We start from the raw sequence: 22,220 nt of genomic DNA, 5'->3' as shown, positions 1-22,220 counted from the left end.
CATGGAATTCTGCCCAATTTTGAGAAAATACTGTAGCCTACGTTAAATTGCCCACTCCATTTTTTTTTTATAAAGTGTAGCACACTGCAAAAACTTAATCCAAATACAGTCAAGTTACTACAATTTTTCATGCATATTACAAAGTATTTGACTTGCAATAACTTGAAAAGATCCAGTGTCTAAATATACCGTACTTGGAGCAAAACTAAAGTTCTTGATTTTTTATTATTACAGTGCAGTGTTAAACACTTGTCATGCAGCCACTTAAAAAATGTGGGCATAAAAAGATCTGGGGGCTTGATTTAATTCTTTCAATTCTGATCACTTTCACAAAAGCATGGCTAATAAAACCTACTGAGAGACACTGTCATTTTGAATAAACCATGCCATAATAGCAACCAAAAAAATGACTGCAATGATGAATGATGAGTTTTTTTATGATGAAATCAGCACCTGTCAGTTAGGCAATTAGGCATACTTTAAAGCTTGGAAAAACATAAAAGGTATAGTTTTTGCATAGTCAAAATAAAACATTTATACTTGTTTGACATATCATTGGGCTATGTTAGCTAAAGCAGTAGACACTACACAAGGCACTCTAACAGCTGCAAGGTATTACAGTATCTGTTAAACAAACCTCAAGATTAAATTGGTGAATGCCTAACCTATTCTGGTATACCTATGCCTGTTGAACTGCCCAGGTACTTTTCAGTTTTAACTATCAACTAAGCAGCTTCAAAAAGAAAACAGACCTATCACCAGTGGTTTGAACTGCTGGACTTGGCTGGGTTGCATTGATCAAAAGTCTCACCACATAGCCAGTTGAGTATGTGGGAGTGGCAAATAAATCATGTTTAGTTAACTCTAATTAAAATAACAATAACACATGAACTTTTTATCAATCAACTGCTTTTAACTTTTTTTTAGCAATCGCTATCTTTTCGAGTATCCTGCCAGCTGCCACATTTTGCCAGCAACTCAGACTGTTAATGTTTCAAAGAAAAATGTGACAAATCAGGCCAGACACTAGAGGGGGCCATGCAGTGGCTAAACTTTTTTATTCATTGGAGTAGTGTGCCTGCTTCTATACACATTACACATGTGTGCATGAATGTGGAGTTAGATTTATTGTTATGTTGTGTTGGCTGACCAGATGATCGCTTATGTTCTTTCGCTACCCTCCTGAATGCGCCATCATCTAATCAACAGCTGTACAGGGATATCTATAACTACTTAGTAGTTATAGATACCCCTGCAGCTGTAACTTACAATGCATTGTTTTTACTTTTCATATACTCTGCTTGTTTGTTTATATGTGGCGCTATTGAAACAAAATAATAAAATAAAACAAAATAAACAAATTACATAAATTCACTTGAATTTCTTGTTGGAACCCTGAAGGAGTAACGTGATTGTGAGGTCACAAACAACACGCAGTTATTTCTTCTTATCAGCACCCGAGCCATTGATGCGTGTTGTGTCGAGCGTCTTTACACACAGTGGAAATTCCTAATTTGGGGTTCTGCTCCACATGGGAGGGTTACGGTATTCCTGGGTGTAGAAACGATTTATGCAATTCCTTTCTTATTTTTTGAATGTTATTGTTTTGCGTTCACGCTTCAGTGACCTCCACTTGAATGAGTTTGCATTAGTGTTTCATTTATCGAAAAGTGTTCTTTTTTGTGTTTCGACTTGAGCGGTGGACGGTCACATTTTTTCAATAATTTCTTTCTGATGATGGTTGGCTTGTGTGCGTGGATTACAAGTAAGTGTTTTCGTGTACTTGTATAAACATAGGTCAGCTTGAGTCAGAAGTAATCAATTGAGGCCTAACCTGGTAGCCGTTCTTGTCGGACAAAATAAAGCACAACTGTCGGATGCAGGGTCCGTTAAAGACCCAGCAAAATTCGGTTGTTACATTATATTATTGAAAAAATTTCATCTGTACCATTTTGGTCAGGCTTTGTGGTTTAATCCTGTTATTTTTTGGTGGTTTTAGTAACAGTGTAGTGAGCTGGTCACCTTGTGTTTTTGTCTAGTGCTTTGACTAGAAGTTGCTTAGTTTTCTTTCATTCACTCGGACCTAGTGACACGGTGACGTAGTTGGTCATCGCGCGTGAATTTAGTGGCAATCGGCATTCTTGTGTGCGTCTCCAGTTGCTCTAGGTCAGTGGATCTGTTGTTTTTGGTTAATTGCTTCACGTGGAAGCGTACCATATTGCTGTTCGTGCTCGTGTTGTAGCCTGTAGGCACTATTGTTGTAAGAGTTAAAAAGGTATTTCATTGTAAGTTACATTGTTTCATTATAGTTTCGTATTTTGCTTCTAAGCTGTTGATTTACTTTGCTGTTGTGCAAATGAGTCACTATTTCCTTAGATCAAGTGTAACCAAGAACCCTTTAAATATGACTGAAGTTTCATTGAGTGAAAGTAACGTAACCTTGGCACCATCGCAGGTAGATACTTCCGCCGTCACTGTGATTGCTACTCAATCAGCGCCTCTGATGTCGTTTGGAGAGCAATCTTTAATTATCATAAACAGCAAATTTAACGTAAAAACAACTTTAACTGACACCGTAGTATCACAATCTCCCATGTTAGTGAGTAGTAGCCATTCGAACCCTTCAGTAGAGTTTACATCGTTTTTGGAGAATCTCTCGCATGCAGAAAGGAGTTTGTGCGATGCAAAAGCAATTATTTGGCCTTTAATACAAAAACAGAGTGTTGACAAAATGAATAATCCAATACAGTGTTGCGAAATGGAACTGCAAGATGTTAAAATTTCCTTTGACAAGATAATGTCGAATGTCTGGCTCTCAGATTCGAGTAAGCAGCTTGTAAGGCACAGGTGGTTTGATCTTGGACGTGCTATGGACTTTATCAGGGAGCAGTGCCAGACTTCGGCTGATACAAATGTCGCGTCTGGGGCGTCTCCTAGTTATGTGTCTGGAGCGATGTCTAGCCCTTCTATGACAACAAACACCACTACAGTTAACGATAGTGCTGCTATAGGAACGTCGCTTGCTCATGTGCCAATTGGTACAACGTCTTCATTAAGTACAAGTACAACTTCGCTGTTAACCAATAGTGTAGACAATCACTTTATTTCTGGTGCTCAGACTAGCGTCTACCCGGGTGTAAGCGCAAATGCGGCTGTGTATGAAAATTCACAAGTAGGACAGGCATATGTCGGTAATTTGTCATCGTCCCCTATTGTGCTGAGTAGAGTGTCGAATACAATGCAGCCACAAGGCTTCGGTTTAACTGGACCATCGGTGGCGCCAGTTAATGTTTTGACGCCCAGCTTCAGGCAGAGCGCACATAGTGTGGTTCCACCTGTGACACTTGAGAAATTTAATGGTGATATCCTGGAATATCCAGAGTTTAAGCGTAAGTTCTTTAAATTTGTGGCGTGTATATATCCAGATGACGATGTAAAGATGTTGCATCTGCAATCTTTATGCACAGGTGAGGCAGGAAGAGCTATTCGTGGTCTTGGAGGGCACTCAAACAGGTCTCTGGCTTATCAAACTGCTTGGGAAAGATTGGACCAGCGGTTTGGTAATCAGAACCTTTTGGCATCAAGACTACGAGAGGGAATGTTAAATGGTCCCCCCATAAAGGAGTTCGACTCATCTGCTTTAAACTGCCTCAGAGACAGAATGTTTGAATGTGAGCAGACGTATCTGTCTCTAGGACGTTTGGCAGAGTTAAACTCACCTGAAGTGATTCATAAAATATTTAATCGTCTTCCCGAGAAAATAAAAAGAGATTTTGTGCCTATGTCTCGTAGAGGCTGTGGAGGGTTTAAGGAGTTGAGGACTCTTGTAGACGATGCTGCGGCTGATGCGGAATGTGCATTAGGCCAGGATATGTTTGCGAGTCAGTTAAAAACGTTTACAGGGTCTAAATACTCGCGATCGCGTAGTCAGGTCAAGGTAAATGCCGTAAAGGAGAGCTCTGCTACGCCTTCAAGTGTTCAAAAGAGTTGTGAGTTGTGTAAAGGTGTGCACTGGTTGTGGCTATGTCCAACGTTTAAAGAAAGACCTGTTGATAAACGACATCAATTTGTTAAATTACATGGGCTGTGTTTCAACTGTCTCCAGTCTGGGCACAGCGTACGTGAGTGTTCTTCTGGGCTGGTCTGTCGAGAATGTGGCAAGCGTCATAATTCCTTGCTCCATTTTCACAAGCCTGTATCTCGGACAAAAACTGCACAAAATGACAGCAATGTTCTTGTCGCCTGTAGTTCTTACAATGACAAAAAGATTGAGCGCAGCAGGAAATTGCATAAAGTCGTCCCAGTCAAGGTGTGGGTATCAAATCCTGATAATTACGTAAACACATATGCCTACATGGATGATGGGTCTGAGACCACTTTGTGTACAACGGCCCTTGCTAAGCGAATTGGTGCAGATTTGGCAAAGGCCAACGTAAAAATGCACACCAGCAATGCCGTGACAGAGGTCTTATCGAAAATTAAACATTTTTTCATTCAAGGAGTTGGTGAGAGCCGAGTTTTTACTGTTAACGATGCTTTGGTGCAGGATTCCATAGTCGATGTGCACACAAGCATTCCTACAAATGAACTAACGAGCCTATTTCCACATCTTCAAGATCTGTCCTTCCCAAAATTAGAAACAAATACAATAGACTTATTGCTGGGGCAAAATGTCCACAATGCGTTCCGGGTTAGTGAGAGTAGGTATGGGTTAGATAACCAACCTTTTGGCTTGCACACTGCCTTGGGATGGACGTTGTGGGGGGTGGATTATGTCTTCCAGAATGAGCTTGATAACCACGAGGTACGTGTTAACTTTGTCAGTGAGCTTGGTGTAGATAAACAAGGTTGCAAGGAGTTACTACGTATTCTTGACCAGGATTTCCATGATCTTGATGCGCCGCAACTGCCGTGTATGTCAAAAGAAGACAGGCGTGCCATTGACATCATGGAAAGGTCTGCCTTAAAAGTTGGTAAACATCACCAAATTGGTCTTCCATGGAAGAAAGACAACTTTGACTTGCCGAATAATCTCCACGTAGCCGAGAAACGTCTTCGAGATCTGACGAAGAAGCTAATTGCAAATCCCGACTTACGTAGAAAGTACACCGAGAAGATGACTGAGCTGGTTGCTAACGGTTTCTGCTGCCAAATACCGGATGGAGCTGTTGAACCAAAAGGTAAGACTTGGTATGTACCGCATCACTGCACGTCAGTTCTGACTAAATTTAGGGTGGTCTTCGACTGCAGTGCTAAGGCCAATGGCGTGTCGCTGAATGACAAGCTGCTCCAAGGACCTGACCTAACCAATAGTCTTGTGGGTGTCTTAATGCGCTTTAGACAAGAGCCTATTGCAGTGGTGGCAGACATAAAAAGTATGTTTTACCAGGTACTTGTGGAAGAGAAGGATCGTGATGTTTTTAGGTTTCTCTGGTACCCGGACAATGATCTAACTCGCACCCCCGCAGCCTTTTGGATGAATGGGCATCTATTTGGGGCCACCTCGTCACCTTCCGTGGCAGCTTTTGCTCTTCGCCGAACAGCAGAGGAAAACTTGAGCGAAGCTTCTCTTGAAACGGTAATCACTGTGCTAAAAAAAATTTATGTGGATGATCTGTGTAAATCATGTGCTACACCTAATCAAGCCTCATGTTTAATAAAGGAGCTGTGCAAACTTCTTGATAGTGGCGGATTTAAATTAACTAAGTTCCTTTCAAATAATAAGGATGTTCTAAGTCTTATTTCAGAAAAGGATCGTGCTTCGACTGTAGTTGACCTGCAGCAACGAGAACTGCCTACTCAGAAGGCACTGGGCATGTTTTGGAATGCGGATTCCGATTGCCTGGAGGTTAAAGTGAACCTCAATGTAAAACCTTGTACTAGGAGGGGGCTGTTATCAGTTATTGCTCAAACATATGACCCTCTAGGGCTGCTACAGCCATTTGTCCTGCCTGCTAGGAAAATCTTGCAAGAGACTTGCCGTTTGGGTCTTTCTTGGGATGAACCTCTTCCGTCCATGGGAGGTTTGGAGAGGGCCTGGTTAGAATGGGTGCAGGCATTACCAAATTTTTAAGAGGTATCTCTTGCAAGAAGTTTTAAGCTCCCTAACCAGGAAACTGACAAAATCGAATTGAATGTATTCTCAGATGCTTCAGTTGATGGTTACGGAGCGTGTGCTTACGTGCGTGTTGTTTGTAAGAATAATTTAATTACTTGTGCGCTTGTTATGGGAAAAGCTAGAGTCGCTCCACTTAAATCGATTAGTGTTCCTAGGCTGGAGTTGACTGCAGCTGTACTAGCTGTTAAACTTGGTAGTATGATTTCTCGTGAACTTGAATTTAAATTTTCTTCTGTGACCTATTGGACAGACGCCACTGTTGTACTACATTATTTACGTAATAGAACGTCTCGTTTCCATACATTTGTGGCCAATAGACTTGAACTACTTCATTCATTAACCTCGTTGGATCAGTGGAGATATGTGCCCACTAATCATAATCCTGCTGACTTTGCGTCGCGCGGCCTCTCGCCCAGTAAGGCAAATGAGGCTGTTATGTGGTTCTATGGACCAAAATTTTTAACGTGCACTGAAACCCAGTGGCGGATACAACCAGAAATTTGTGGAGACCTGAAGAAAGAAGATCCTAACGTGAAGAAGATTTGCGCCGTTCGGATATCTGAACCAAAGTGTGACGGCTTGCCCTTGCTATTGAGACGATATTCTGACTTTTCCAGGTTGCAACGCTCAGTTGCCTGGTTACTGAGGTACAAATCCTATCTGCAATGGAAGGCGAAGGTTAACATCGAAAAGCCTGCCCTGGGTTTGCTTACGACTGGTGAGATGTCAAAAGCTACCCTAGCGATCGTGAGGTTAACGCAATGGGAAGCTTTTCCCGAAGTAATGACGACTCTTCCAGCTCATCCCAGTTTCCAAAGTCCGGTTCAACTACCTTCAGACTCACAAATCAAACGGCCGTTCTTACGGCCACTTAGGTCTTTGAATCCTTATATTGTGGATGGTATAATACGTGTTGGGGGCCGTTTACGAAACGCCTCGCTTGACAAATCCATAAAGCATCCTATCCTTTTACCAAGTGATCATCCTGTGACGAGATTACTGATTATGTTTTACCACATTCGTGAAGGACATATGGGTATTTCATATGTTTTAGCAGCTATGCACCAATCCTACTGGATATTAAAGGGAAGAGCTGCTGTGAAGAAAACTTTGCGTTCTTGTTTAAATTGCAAATTCTGGAACGCCAAGACCGGACAACAACAGATGGGTGATTTACCAGCTCACAGAGTTACACGAAATGCTCCATTTAGCGCCTGTGGAACCGACTTAATGGGTCCAATGTACGTAAGAATTGGGAGAAGCAACGTGAAACGGTACGTTTGCATATTCAACTGTTTAGCTACTAGAGCCGTCCATTTCGAAGTCGTACAATCCATGGATGCAAGTTCGTTCATCCAAGCGTTTCGCCGTTTTTGCAACAGAAGAGTAACTCCGGTTCGCCATATGTACAGTGACAACGGTGGGAATTTTACCGCGGCAAATCGAGAATTGAAAGCCTGTACAACCTTGTGGAAAAGCAAAAACTTTCAAGACGCTATGTTGCAACAAGAAATCGACTGGCATTTCGGCCCTCCTTTGGCTTCGCACCAGAATGGCTTCACCGAAGCATTTTTTCGACTCGTGCGGAAAATGATCCGTTCTCTTGTTGGAGAAGCAACCCTCGATGAATTTGACCTGCTAACCTTGATGAGTGAAATAGAGCGGATTCTAAACAATCGACCGATTACGGCCCTCCCATCCAGCCCCGATGATCTTTTCGCGTTGACCCCAAATATGATACTAACAGGTTCTATTGCAGATGGAGTCCCCCCTGGTGTGTTTCTTAAAGCTGATAATTATCGCAAGTCCTGGAGAAAAACGCAGTATCTCACGGAAGTGTTCTGGAAGCGTTGGCTCAGCGAATATTTACCACTACTTCAACCACGGCAGAAATGGTTTGGTACTTCTCCCTGTTTTAAACGCGGAGACCTTGTATTAGTGATGGACGAATCTACCAAACGCGGACGCTGGCCTAAAGGAATTGTTGTAGATGTAATGCCTGACAGTAATGAACTTGTGCGTCGAATCAAGGTGCGCACTGCCCACTCCACTTTGGTTCGTGATATCCGAAAGGTGTGTCTTCTGGAAGGAAAGGTTGATGAAATGACTGATGATCGATAAACTGATTCTCGCGCAAATGGACAATCATTGATATTTGCCCTGGGTATTCAGTTTGCTTTGTAGTATTTGTTAGTATTGTGTATTAATTTGTTACGAGCAGCTTCCAATAAGGAAACATTTCGTGTTGTTCCATTTCTCCGGTAAGAGCTGCTATGGTTATGATGATCGAAGTGTTTAGATTATCATGTATGTTTTCGTTATCAAATTGTTAGGTTATCATGTACGTTTTCGTTATCGAAATGTTAGGTTAAGTGGTTAACATTACTAATTTTCAACTGCTTGGTTCTTTAATTTCTGTGCGACTATTGTAGTTTATGTAGGCCTAATTAGTTTGTATATTTACTACGTGTCCATTATGAATGGTATCTTCAATCACCTCGTTGTGAGTGCAGCATTTCGCTTTACAGCGTCTGATTAGGCGTTGCTCAACATTTCCCACACCTTTGATTCTGGATCAGAGGCAGTTATCATTAGGGTAGTTAGGCTACGTTTTTTACTCGTGCTCAGTCATTGACGCTATACGTTATGTGTTTGTATCTAATCGTTTCCTTTGAATTTAGAAACCCTCGTAGGCTTGCTCCGGTTTCGGGTGCGGGCATGTAGAAACGATTTATGCAATTCCTTTCTTATTTTTTGAATGTTCTTGTTTTGCGTTCACGCTTCAGTGACCTCCACTTGAATGAGTTTGCATTAGTGTTTCATTTATCGAAAAGTGTTCTTTTTTGTGTTTCGACTTGAGCGGTGGACGGTCACATTTTTTCAATAATTTCTTTCTGATGATGGTTGGCTTGTGTGCGTGGATTACAAGTAAGTGTTTTCGTGTACTTGTATAAACATAGGTCAGCTTGAGTCAGAAGTAATCAATTGAGGCCTAACCTGGTAGCCGTTCTTGTCGGACAAAATAAAGCACAACTGTCGGATGCAGGGTCCGTTAAAGACCCAGCAAAATTCGGTTGATACACTGGGTACTCAGCAGGGATGAGAATCTTTTTGACTTAATGTGTGGGGAAACTTCCTTTCTTCTTCGTTCTTTCATTTCGACCAATTCTGGAAGCCCAGGAGAAATTATGGTTGACGGATGCTGTAATTCTATCACCTACACTCATTGCTATTTCTCCATTTATTTCTAGCGGATCATGATCTTGTATCGCTTCGAACACTTGGCTGTGTCCTCCGATGAAGTTATACATACTGTCAACAGAAACAGCATCGTAGGTTCGGTCTGCGTCGGCTTGCATCAGCTGATACACAATCTTTCCCACCTGCAAGGAATGCCAAGTTAATCATCGACCGCTGGTGATAGTCTATAGACCTGCCAGGTTGGCGCATATATAGAAGCAGGCTACTTATTGTCGCTGTCCTATGTTTACTTGTTTGTTGAGCTAGAGCAGGGGTGAACATCTATTCACCACCATGGGCTGCATCAATTTGGTTTTTGAATGCAATGCAGCAAACATGATCAAAGCAGCTGAATTAGGCCATAAAACCATAATTTTTATTAAAAGATAAATCTAACATATTTTGCATCTAGGGAGATAAACTTACAAAAAGTAGCCTAAATTATGTTTGTGGGACTTTAAATATTTTGAACAGATTTAGCAGATAACATAGGTGATTGATCTAATTCTGAAGAAGCATAGTATTTCTTCTGGAAAATTGAAGCACATCTGGCACCACTTTACTCTGAGCACACATTTTCGAATTCTACATTTTCAAATTATGTGCTTTTCTGTAGTAGGAATCTAAGAATTTTTCATTGTTACCACATTTAGCTTATTTATCCTGTAGCCTACTTCTGCTATTAAAGAAGAGATTGCCAGATGTTTCCCTGAACATTATACACAAACAATGACGTGCAACATCACACAACGCTCTTACATTCGATGAATACGTTCCGACAAAGAAGTCGCATTGAGACAAGAGCATGATGTCTTTGATGATGTCGATCAAGCCGCTGTTGGTAAAGCGGAATCGAATTGTCCGATTAGCGGTGTGAGGATCGTGAATTATCGTGTAGTTCTTGTATCTGAAAGGAATCCAACTGTCACTCAAACCGAGGTAACGGCGGTTCCGCCTCGCGGTCTCGAGGGACTCGCAAAAGAGGAAATTGTGTTTCCTTCAGTATTCTTACTTTTTAAACTCCTCGATCACGTGAGGCTCATCGGTTGCTACGAAAACCCGTCTGGTTGCCATGGTATTCGTCATCATGTCGTGTCGGTCGAACAATTCACCGACGTGGCGCATGTATTCATCCACGCCGTGGTACTTCGCTTCTCTGATCTTGTCCGTCCGACGTACGTGCACTCTGCAACGTCACAAGTTGTATAGTCAACGGTCGTCAGACCACTGGGCATGCGACAACTCAGCAAGTACATTTCAGCCACCTACTGTCCAAGTCAGCAAGTGAGATTTTCATCGAGCATCCGACTTGCTTGGTAATCTCTTGCTAAACTGAATTTGCTGACTTGTGACATGCCAAGTTTCGGCTTGCTGCTCAGTTGTCACTTGCTCATCTCGGGATGAACTTGGGATGGACGACAAGTGGCTCCTCGTGCCCCATCCTGTGAGTAACAACTGCACCCAAGCAGATGCCAAACGAAATTTGTCAACCAAAAGCCTCCACCCGGACGGCACAGCTGCAAGGGGCAATGGACAAGTTCAGACGCCCCACCATTCTGCAGCTCAACATAGATGGTTATACAACAAGCAAGATCAAAGTTGTGGAGCAGCTTTCCCATACCAACCGGGCACTCGTCATCCTCCTCCAAGAGACCCACTGCACCTCTGCAGATAGGCTAGCTATTCCCAACTACACGCTAGCCGGGTCTACCTCAAGCAGGAAGCACGGCATTGCCACGTTTGTGCATGAGAGCCTGAAGTGGACCTTTGTCGACCAATCTCCAATTGATGCTGAGATTGAATGGGTGTGCATTTGCATCTCAGACTGCAACATCATCAACATCTACAAGCTCCCACCCTCGCGAATGTTGCCACCATCCCTTCCAACATTCCCCTCCCCCATTCTCTACGCTGGCGATTTCAACTGCCAGCACATCGACTGGGGCTACAGCAACACAAGCAGCGACAGAGAATTGCTGGCTGACTGGGCCTCTACAAACCATCTTGCCCTCCTATTCAATCCAAAGGAACCAGCCAGTTTCCACTCCGGCCGCTGGGGAACAGGGACAAACCCTGACTTGGCCTTCGCTAGTGTCGACAGCTCTCTTCCAGACAGACGTGTGCTTGAGAAGTTCCCGCGGTCCCAACACCGGCCGTCCCTCATCATCGCCCCAAAATTTGTGGCTCCTGTCCCGAGTTCACCGGTGAAGCGATGGAACTTCAAAAAAGCCGATTGGAATCAATACAGCCTCCTGACCAATGAGTCTGCAGTAAAGACACCATCGACTGAAACACGGAACGCAGATAAGGCATACCAGGACTTCTGCAATGCCATAATAACTGCGGCAAAAGCCACAATACCACGTGGCCATCGAACCAACTATACACCATGCTGGGACTCTGAGTGTGAAGCTCTCTATCGCTCATACCTAGGCGCCACAAGTGGTGCTGCTTCTAACACCGCCGCCACCAGACTACTTGAGCGGCTGGACACAAAGAAGCTTGAGCGATGGAACGAAGCTGTCCAATCCATCGACTTCTCACACTCAAGCCGCAAAGCATGGAGCATCATCAACAACCTCACTGGGCGCTCAGCAAACTCCCCTCGTCAGTGCCTCGTTTCTGCTAATGCCATCGCTTCCCAGCTAGTGCAGAACGGGGTCTACAAGACAAAGGACCGCAAGGCATCCCGCCTTGTTGCCAAGGAAGTATCTGCCCTGTGGCGAGTGGAAACACCACAAGAGGAAGCAATCTCTGGAGACTTCACCCCAGAGGAATTCGCCAACGCCCTCCGCCTAGTGAAACCACACAAGTCTCCAGGACCGGATAAGATCTGCCCTGAGGTGCTCCATGCTGGCCATGCCCTAAAGTCCTGGATACGTAGATTCCTCTCTTCCTGCCTGCACCACCTCACAATCCCAAAAATCTGGAGAAGAGCTTTAGTAGTTGCGATCCCTAAGCCTCACAAGCCACCAGAGGTCCCAAGGAGTTATCGTCCGATATCTCTCCTCTGTGTTCCTTTCAAGATCCTCGAAAGACTGATCTACGCACGCGTCAACCCAATCATCGAACAGCTCCTTCCAAAAGAGCAAGCTGGGTTTCGGCGCGGAAAATCCACCGTAGATCAAGTCACACTCTTAACCCAAGACATCGAGGATTGCTTTGAATCAAAAAAGAAAGCCGGCGCTGTCTTTCTAGATCTTACAGCTGCTTATGACACCGTATGGCATCGCGGCCTTACTTGCAAGCTGCTTTGCCTGCTTCCTGACCGACATATGGTTCATATGAGTATGGAACTTGTCAGGAATCGAAGCTTCACCCTCACTACCGGTAGCTCACGGCGAAGCAGATTGAGACGCCTGAAAAACGGCGTCCCACAGGGATCGGTCCTGGCTCCACTTCTTTTCAACATCTACACCCACGACCTGCCAACTACGGTCTCCGCAAAATACGCTTATGCGGACGACCTGGCAATTCTCCACTCCACAAAGTCGTGGCAAAATTTAGAGGACACCTTAAACCAGGACAAGAAAACTCTCTCAGCCTATCTTCAGAACTGACGACTGAAACTCAGCGAAACCAAAACTGTGGCAGCAGCTTTCCACCTCCATAATCGGGAGCTGATCGTGAGCTACATGTCCAAAACAACGGAAAATCTCTGTCCTTCTGCCCCGAACCAAGATATCTTGGGGTGACACTGGACAGATCGCTCACATACCGCCACCATTTGGTGTCACTGCGCAAGAAACTCACATCCCGCGCCGCGCTACTCAAGCGCCTGGCAGGCTCTAGCTGGGGGGGGGCGAGGGCTGACACTTTGCGTATAGCATCCTTAGCTCTTGTCTACTCTTCAGCAGAGTACTGTGCACCTGTTTGGTGCCGCAGTGCTCAGTGCTCACTGCCATAACATCCACACTGCCATAAAAAGCGCCCTGCGCACAATGACCGGATGCGTGCGTCCCACTCCATTGGACAATCTCCCCATTCTCGCTGGCATCCAACCCGCTGAGCTTCGTCGCGAAGAAGCCACTCTGTCCCTCGGTCGACGGGCACTGGAGCCTAACCACCTTCTCCACCACAAGATCTCTGCTCTCCCAAACGAGCACCCCCGTCTACTGAAATCAAGACACCCATTTGTGCCAGCCGCTCAACTTCTTATCAACGAAGCTGATGTACAAGACATCTCTGCGGCTACTTGGGCGGACCATAAATGGAGTACTGAATGGAAGTCAACCGCCACCAGACTCTATTCGTTCATCCCCAACGCCGACACACGCCCCATCGGTCTAACACTACCAAGACAGGTATGCTGGGTGCGTCTCAACCGTCTCTGTACGGGCGTCGGGCTTTTCCGCTCAACCATGCACCAATGGGGAATGCCCTCTTCCTCCTCCTGTGAATGTGGTGCCGAAAAACAGACCGCATACCACATCATCAATGACTGCTTCATCTTCAAGCCACCTAACGGAGTGGAAGGTCTGCGTGTCATGGATGATGAAACCAAAGACTGGCTGCTCTCTAGTAGCCTTCCAGTGTAGTCCGGGAACATCATGAATCTGGGGTCATAATTAAGAATAGACCCTTGGCCCCATAGGCTCACACGACGACGACGACTTGTTCAACTGTCATTTTCTCAGTTCACAACTGCTGACTTGTAGGAGATTCATTTTCAATGACGTAGTTATCACATGATTATGACTTAACAGTAGGTCATACAATGTACGCACCCCGCAATAGGGAGCAGGAACCCAATCGCCTGTTTTGTTTCGCCGACCATTTTGGACACTCGGGGCTTGAATCGCATCAAATACTTCATGATCTGACCGATCGACCAAACATCTGGGTCGTCATGGCAACCGCTCAATCGTTCTGAAAATCCAACTTATTGTTATAAGGAAATGAAGAGAAATAAAGTTGTCCGCTATTTTTGACAAAATCTTTGTGAGGTGTTTTCGGATAAATAAAACACTGAACGTTAAAATGCACAAATGGCTGCGAAGTGACCTGGAAGGACTTTTAGTTAAGCAGCTACCCTCAACAATAGAAAAGGTAACAAATTAAACATAAAAGAAGCCATCAAATAAGCAAAGCAAAGGAATTGAAACACAAGTTTACAGTATAGTTGCTTGAATGAATCACAATACGCGTCAGCTAATAAGAGATCCGCATAGGCCTGAAGCCATCAACATTAGGAATACGATAGTAGAAGATTTTTCAAATGATTTTTAAACGAGTTAAGTGAATTTTTTCTCATTTCCAACTGGATTGAGTTCCAAATTTCCTCACCTTTATATTTGGTACTTATTCAAGTTAAAGAAATCTTTGTTCATTTTAAAAGATGCTACCAACTTAAATGTTTTTTTCCTTCGTTTTTGAAGGCTTATCCTCGGACTGCAAAAGCCTTGATCGGTTATTCCTGGTAGTTTCGTATACTTGTAGACTGTAGAGGCTCTTGATGCAGGGCCGGTTACCGAGATTGGCAGAGTGAAGTTTTCAGATTGTTGAGGTGTTGTTGCCAGGAAGTTATTCCATCCACTAGGTGACGCTGAATGGAGAGTAGTCTTGAAAGTGCGTTGCTCAAGCGCACAACCCGAGAGTCGAACCAGCGCCGCTTCATCTTGACACTTCTTCGTTCGCAAGGTCACGCGTTCAACTCAATGCCACAAGCTTAAAATCCCCACAAACTATTTGCTATTACCAAGGATTCCTGAAGGAACAGTGAATGGGGCGAACAAACTCGTGGGAGGGAAAGCGCCTCTGATGATCACCTTCACAACTCTGACGTCATCAGGAGTGGGGTTGTTTGTCTTTTCTCCTGGAGCGTAAATAGTTGGTAAAAAATCGTTTTGACGCAATAATTGCGTTACGAAATATGACATGTGAAAATAACGTGTTTTAGTAACTCAATGAACCCGTTGTAAACTTCTACTGCCAGATTTCATCATTTTACAATCAAATTATAAATTTCAGAATTGTGACTAATGACTTTGTTGCACCTTTCCATTCAGGTGTCTTTGAAGTGTCCACTTGAGAGCACGTCGGACTCATTGGTTTGAACACGTCATCCATGTTGACGTAACTTCCTCTAGAAAGGTCAAGGGTCAATGTCCGATTAGTTCCGAGCGTCATGAAGAAGCAAATTGCATAGTAATGAAGAAGACATGCCAATCCATAATTCACCTCCAACTGACAGATCAACCTTCGCGCGGACTCGCAGTCTGCTGGATTCTAAATCATGATTGACGCTTTGAATTAGAACCTTTTCTGCTCTTTCGCATTCACCAAAAAGACTAGAGTATAAAAGACGAGGTTCATCTTAACACTTTGATGCTCAAAGGGAGGCCAGATCTGCCCTCCCCCCCCTTCACTTTTCCTTTAATTACTTGAAGCACAGTAATGTTATGCACTTGGTTTTTCTTGACATTTCCCAAAATTGCAAGGCGGATCTGATGATGTAAAGTTTGATAGCAAAAGTTGTGTAGTTTGTTTGTAAATTCAAGATTTTGGTGAATTTTTGCTGTTTTTGGCCAACGTTTGGCAAAGCATGAAATCGATTTCTTTTCGCTTACAAGGGATAAGCTCATAATTGCTCCGTGAATCAACATGCGCGAGGGAGAGACTATCGCGGAGTTATGCATTGTTTTGTTTGACCTAAATTTGTCCCGAGCGAATGGCTAGAGCAATCCAGTCAGAATATCACTTTTTTATATTGATTCAACGTCTCAAGACGTGAAACCAATATAAAACAGAAAAGATTTTCCTATTGCAATGGGTGGACAATAGAACATGTTATTCCTTTTTCATAGCATTGCATTGAAAAATCGCACAATGCCCAAACATTTCTTGTGCTATAATATACCAGCCAGTGAGAACGCAGTTGTTCATAAAAAAGAATACGCTCTATCTTTTATTTTTAGCGACTCGAGAAATAGTTATCCACCACCAAATGATCACATACAAATTATTGAAAACAGTAGAAGTTCGATCCGACAAATATCCATTGCTGTACAATACGTTACTGTACGAAAAACATGTAAAACCAATGCAAATCAAAATTCTATGAATCTATGGAATGAGCAAAAATTGCTGTAAATATACTTGATTAGATTTGAAGGCTTTATGTTGCTATAAAAGCTTCCATAAACGTGTTCTTTATTCATGTATTGGTAGATCTATTACGCAGATTGTTGTCATTGATAATGTTTTTTTGTGCTTTTGTTACAGAGAGCCTTATATCATATCATTTTATTCGAAATTACATGCTCATATCAGCAGTGTTTGGAAAACTTGTGTTCATGCTTGCGTAAAAAAAACATTTAGAGCATGAGAAAATCAATTGTGGAACTGCAATAAGTGTAGCCTAATTAGCGGTATATAGTAAGGGTTTTCAGAAATTCAAGGTTGATAATTTGTACCGTGTTTTTTTAGGTGGTAGACAGATACTAAACTCGATGATCATTTACTTTTTGTCATTGTTACATCACATTTTCACCACTGGATGTAGCTATGAATGGATTTTGATATAAAATTATATAGGCTATTTTTGATGAACCTTTGTTTTATGTTTATGTTTTGTAGTTTTATGATCTCATGACATTGATTTTCCTACAGAATTCAATTATTGAAAAATACATATTGCCTAAATGATGTATACACAGTGTGATAGCTTTCTTTACTCCACATGTCAGATTGCCAGTCGGCTATTGCCATAAACATTCAACTACGTTTTATTTGTGCAGGATATGTTTGAATAAAAGAAAACTCGCTCTTTTCGTTTCCATAATCTTGAAATTTTTGTTGATTTGCTAAATCGCGTTAGAGGTTTCAAATTATTACGTGACGTACTGCACAAGTTTCGTTTTCTGCATAGACAATGGATAGACATCAAAGTAGGCTAATTGAGATGGATTAGTGTTTTTCAATCCAATTACTTTGTTGTCTATCAATTGTCTTTGGCAGGGCTTCCCAAACTTTTTTGCTCGCGACCCTTTTCAATCTCTTAAAATTTTTCGCGACCCCTTACTATTAAAATGACGAACAATGCGAAATATACATTTGTGATATTTATTGAAAAGCTTAGATCAAACGAAAACCAAAAACAAATTACCGGCACTCAGTCCAGTATGTTTTTATTTTTTGTTTATTTCTGACCATCACAACGAAGCCTATGCGTAGCCTACTGGAAACAAAACAAAAAAGCAAACACATTTATTCAGTGTGATGGGTGTGACTGCTTTCTGCCACAAAGCAAGTCCAGTCGTGGCTCAGTGTTTGTTAATGCAGGTCTCAAGGCGGTTTCGATATTGCTTAGGCTGGAACGGTACCCGAAGTGAGAACATTTCAGACAAATCATTTTGAAATTTTGGTTTCCAGATGTTCAATTTTTTGCTGAACGCATCAATTTTAGATTTCAATGCAAAATATTGATGTTTTCTCCTGGGAGGAACAAATTAAATTCGTTAAGTTTTCAAGCAAATCTGACATTTGGCATAATTCCAAAAGCTAAATGCGAAAATAGTGGACCAAGACTGAATTTTATTCTGTTGGAAAAATCATGATTTCAGTTCTCAACGTTAATTGGCTAGCCATTTTAAAGCTTTGACTTTTGAAATCCACCTCACTTCACGATGCAATAAAAGAGTTTTTAACTCCGATTCCATTTCACCTCATAATTTTTCAAAAATACGGGCAGCTTATTGAGTGCGCGACTCTTAATAAAGTTAATAACTGTCACAGCATCTCGCACAGAACTGTTAATATGCAGTACCTTGTGCAAATTAGTAGCCTATACTTTCTGCGACCCCTGAAGTTCGCTACGCGACCCCTAGAGGGGTCGCGACTCCCAGTTTGGGAAGCCCTGGTCTATGGTACAACAAAATAACTTCTCTTTCAAGTAACTAACAAAACGTAATTTTCAGCTTTGTAATAACAGGAGACTACCATAGACAGACATAGATTACACCACACAGAGGATAGACCGAAGGGTAATTGGGTTTCAATGGCGTCGTTCAAACCCAATTGATTTGTTTTGCTTCTGTCTAATGTACAGAAAAATTACTTCTTTACAAAATAACTAATAAACGGTGACAGTTTTATTTTATCAAAGCCGGATTTATTACATTCTAAAAAAACTCAGACAACTCGTAAGCTTATTAGGCCGATGCAGTAAATGGTGATAATTAATTAGTCATTCGACTATCCAATGAAAAAGATTCCATATGTACGAATCGAAGTAGAAGTAAAAAAGCAGCGGAGTCGGAAAGGGTGTGTAGAACAAAGGGTAGCTTGGTACCACAGCAACGTTTCTTTAGCTAACAAATGAATTTACGCCATATCTAGCAATCAATATTTTGCAATAATGAAAGGAGAATAAAGATCTGATCTACAAAGCGGCACTTCATCTAGATAGTGAATAGATTATGCTATTGGTGTATATTACTATGCTGCTACTTATTTACCCAACTGCTACTAATCGGGGTAGTCTAGGGTAGAAAATGAAAATTTGTTCTGTTTTACGCAGGAAGGGTACGATAAAACAAGAAAAGACTGACGCATAAATTCAATTTGTAATAGAGCTTCGGAAAACTGTTGCATACCTTTAGGATATTTTTCATTTGCTTTATTTAGTTTATTACTGAAAGTGTAGAACGTGTAACATTCATAGAATGGCAAGACAATGCTTCACGGCCGAGGAAGCGATAGAGCAGTTGATTTCTGGCGCAGAAGAAGAAGAATCAATCAACCAATTGTACGCAGACGATGATTTTTCATCAAGGGATTCACCGTCAGCATCCGATTTGACTTCTGAAAGTGAAAATGAAGAAGATGGAGTTTCTACAACTCATTGCCCCAGGAAAGCCACATCTCTTCCTTCAAGGCCAGTGCATGACCTTGACTCTGCTCTGAATATTAACAATTATTCTATCCTTCCACTTGCGTCAGAACCGAAATGTTACAGTGCCATTCTGGATAGACCCGCAAGTAAACGTGCTGCACCTACTTTCATAACGTGGAAAAGTGACAGGCCTCTCAGCAGTGGTCGCCAACCACGGCATAACGTAATCCTTGGCAATCCTGGTCCATCACAAGAATCGCAGCTGAAGACTGATTCCCGTGGTGTATGGGAACTGTTCTTTACTTCGGTAATGCTAGAAATGGTAGTAACCGCAACAAACAATCGTATACGGAATGCTCGTAAGTCTTTCGATGCTTCCACAAGTCGCAGTACATTCACCTTCACGAACGATACTGACAACACTGAAACATCCGCATTTTTGGGGCTAATGTACGTGAGGGGGCTTACAGGAATGAATGATAAAAACGTGCAGGTACTTTATGATCCCATAGTTGGTCCACCAGTGTTTGGTGCCACTATGAGTAAGAAACGGTTTAAATGTCTTAATTCTTGCATCTCTTTTGATAATCAGGAAACAAGAAACGAAAGATGGAAGTCAGATAAGTTTGCTGCAATACGGGAACTCTTTGAAAAGTTCAACGATAATTGCTCCAAGCATGTTGTGCCTGACGATTAGCTATCAATTGATGAGACTCTCTATCCGATGCGCACGAAAATAGGATTCAAACAGTTCAACCCGAGCAAGCCGGCGAAATACGGACTTTTATTCAAATCGGTAAATGCTGTTAGATACAGCTATACCTTCATTGCAACACCTTATTGCGGAAAACCAGTTGAAGATCCAATGCCTTACTATGTTTCAGGCACAGAAAATATTGTGAAATACCTCATCGAAAAGTTGCAAGGCCAAGTCGATCTCCAAGGAAGAAATATTTCTTTTGATAGACTCTACACCAGCATTTCTCTTGCAAACTGGTTGCTATCCCACAACATCACGTGCGTGGGAACTTTGCAAGCAAACAGGAGAGGGTTACCTGTTGAACTGAAAACCTGTGGAAATCGGGAAGTTTACTCCTACGAATGTTTTTGGGAAGAATAAGAAAAAAAAATTGTTTTGCATTCTTACTTTGTAAAAACAAAGAGCAAAGGTATGAGAAACGTCCTGCTTCTGTCAACGGTCCAGCCACTGCTAGGAGTCACAAAAGACGATAAGAAAAAACCCGCCATTTACAAGCTTTACGACTTTACGAAAGGTGGTATAGACGTGATGGACCAACGAATGGGAAACAACACAGTAAAAACCAAATCAAAGCGATGGACAATCCCAGCATTTTCATATATCTTAGATACTTGCCGCATAAATGCATCCACTGTGTTTGCAATGAACAATGGCAAAGATCTTCGAAAACAGAATTCTTTTGAGTTTGGCATGGATTTAGCTATGAGCCTAATTTTAAGCTCCAGATACAAAGGCGGTCACTCAATGGCTTACAAATGGCCGTACGACACAAGATCAACCTGGTTATGGGCATTACATGCGGCATTCAAGAAGATAGTAGTGCCTCCAATGATACACTACTTAAATGATTTCCATTCCATTGATAAAGGCTGAGTCGCGAAAGCGATGTGGAATGTGTTGCAAGGAAGCTGCAGGTCCAGGGCAGAAGAAGCGGAAAAACAGCATGTCAAAAATAAAAACTTCATGTGAAAACTGCGGAAAACCGTCTTGTAATAGACATGCCATAAACGCGTGTATTGCATGCTGCTCCAAGCTGGCCGAAAATCAACAGGATAGACAATAAAGGTAATTTGCAACTCGATAATTGCATGATAACCATTATAATTGTGTAGATCAGACAGTGTTCTGTTGCAGATGCTTCACGTCTTGTGATGAATTTGCTGCAACAAATCTTTGAGGAAGAATTATAAAACACGTGTTTTGTTGAATCATTCACCATCATCAGTTGTTACGTTTCAGATGCAACTAAACATAATCAGAACTTATCCCAAGAAGATTTCTTTCGTATTTCAAGGTTTCAAACTGCATTTATTTGTATAATAGCAGCCAAATTGTTTCAACAACGCTGTGTTGATTAGAAAATGTGAGGTCATAAAGAAGATTCTCAATCCTGTGGGGTATCTATAGGTTTGGAAAAGTTGAAAAGTGTTGGAGCAATCGGGTAGCCTACAAATTAATTGTTTTTTATTGTAGTTTTATGTCAACTTTTATCATAAGCTTTGAAACTACGTTGAAATTACATCTGTTGTTGAAACCATGTGGTAATTTCTTTGTTCTTGTTAGAAACTATTCCTAGAAAGAAAATTCTGTCATTTTTACATTGCTTTAACGTCTGAAGACGTTAAATCAATCTAGAGAAAGGACAGATTTTGCTGTCTGGGATAATCGCTGCTTTGCTTGCACTCATTGTTTGACCACCTTTTTCACGTAATAATTGCTGTCCAACCATATTTTCTTTTTGTTTTGTCTTTGTTACTGACGACGACGGCGCAAGTAAACTGTCTGATAAAAATCTACAATAAAAGAGGTACTCAAACCTAGCGTGATTTATGTTTGTATTTTAGTGAGTATCCTGCATGATTAGTAATAAACGTGCTACAGTGAAAATGGAATGGCTTTTGGTTGTTTGTTAGACGCTGTCGTGAAAATCAATAATTTAAAAATCACCAAGTTTACAAGTTAGAAATTTCAGATAATTTCAATAGTAGGCCTATTGCAAGCTGCTCTTCTCACATCGAAATGTCTACATGCGATTGTTAGCCAAAACCACACAAACAAAAAATTCAATATTTTAGGTACTATTGCTAAGGGATGCTTGGCTCCATAAAAACTAAAATATGAGTTTCGGAAAGCATTGGCTTATGAAAAACTAATGGAATTTTTTGTTTCAATTTGATATCGAAAACGATATAAAATTGATATTAGGCGGATATAATTAGTCATTCTTTCATTGCACAACAATGCTGTTCCGGCGGGTCGATTGCCCT

The 22,220-nt window shown here is 42.0% G+C and overlaps 4 protein-coding genes across 4 annotated transcripts; 3 read left to right on the top strand and 1 right to left on the bottom strand.

The window, feature by feature from the left end:
* The first annotated feature begins 2,758 nt into the window (after positions 1-2,758).
* LOC145771258 (uncharacterized) lies at positions 2,759-6,073 on the top strand. The gene has a single exon (XM_082582993.1). The coding sequence runs from the start codon at positions 2,759-2,761 to the stop codon at positions 6,071-6,073; it is 3,315 nt and encodes a 1,104-aa protein (XP_082439119.1).
* A 153-nt stretch (positions 6,074-6,226) lies between these two features.
* LOC145771257 (uncharacterized) lies at positions 6,227-8,239 on the top strand. Its single transcript, XM_082582992.1, has one exon. The coding sequence runs from the start codon at positions 6,227-6,229 to the stop codon at positions 8,237-8,239; it is 2,013 nt and encodes a 670-aa protein (XP_082439118.1).
* A 995-nt stretch (positions 8,240-9,234) lies between these two features.
* Positions 9,235-15,487, bottom strand: LOC145771256 (alpha-(1,6)-fucosyltransferase-like). The gene is made up of 6 exons (XM_082582991.1): positions 15,355-15,487; positions 15,057-15,173; positions 14,086-14,227; positions 10,371-10,544; positions 10,118-10,265; positions 9,235-9,501 (listed from the first exon to the last, which is right to left on the bottom strand). Exons 1-6 carry the CDS (start codon positions 15,485-15,487, stop codon positions 9,235-9,237), a joined length of 981 nt encoding a protein of 326 aa, XP_082439117.1.
* A 4,430-nt stretch (positions 15,488-19,917) lies between these two features.
* Positions 19,918-20,313, top strand: LOC145771255 (uncharacterized). Its single transcript, XM_082582990.1, has one exon. It carries the CDS (start codon positions 19,918-19,920, stop codon positions 20,311-20,313), a length of 396 nt encoding a protein of 131 aa, XP_082439116.1.
* Positions 20,314-22,220: the final 1,907 nt, after the last annotated feature.

This window comes from Aplidium turbinatum, chromosome 5 (genome assembly GCF_918807975.1).
Source record: "Aplidium turbinatum chromosome 5, kaAplTurb1.1, whole genome shotgun sequence".
Taxonomy (NCBI): Eukaryota; Metazoa; Chordata; class Ascidiacea; order Aplousobranchia; family Polyclinidae; genus Aplidium; species Aplidium turbinatum.
Note: the sequence above shows the minus strand (reverse complement) of the source record. Positions and strands in the feature narration are given on the sequence as shown.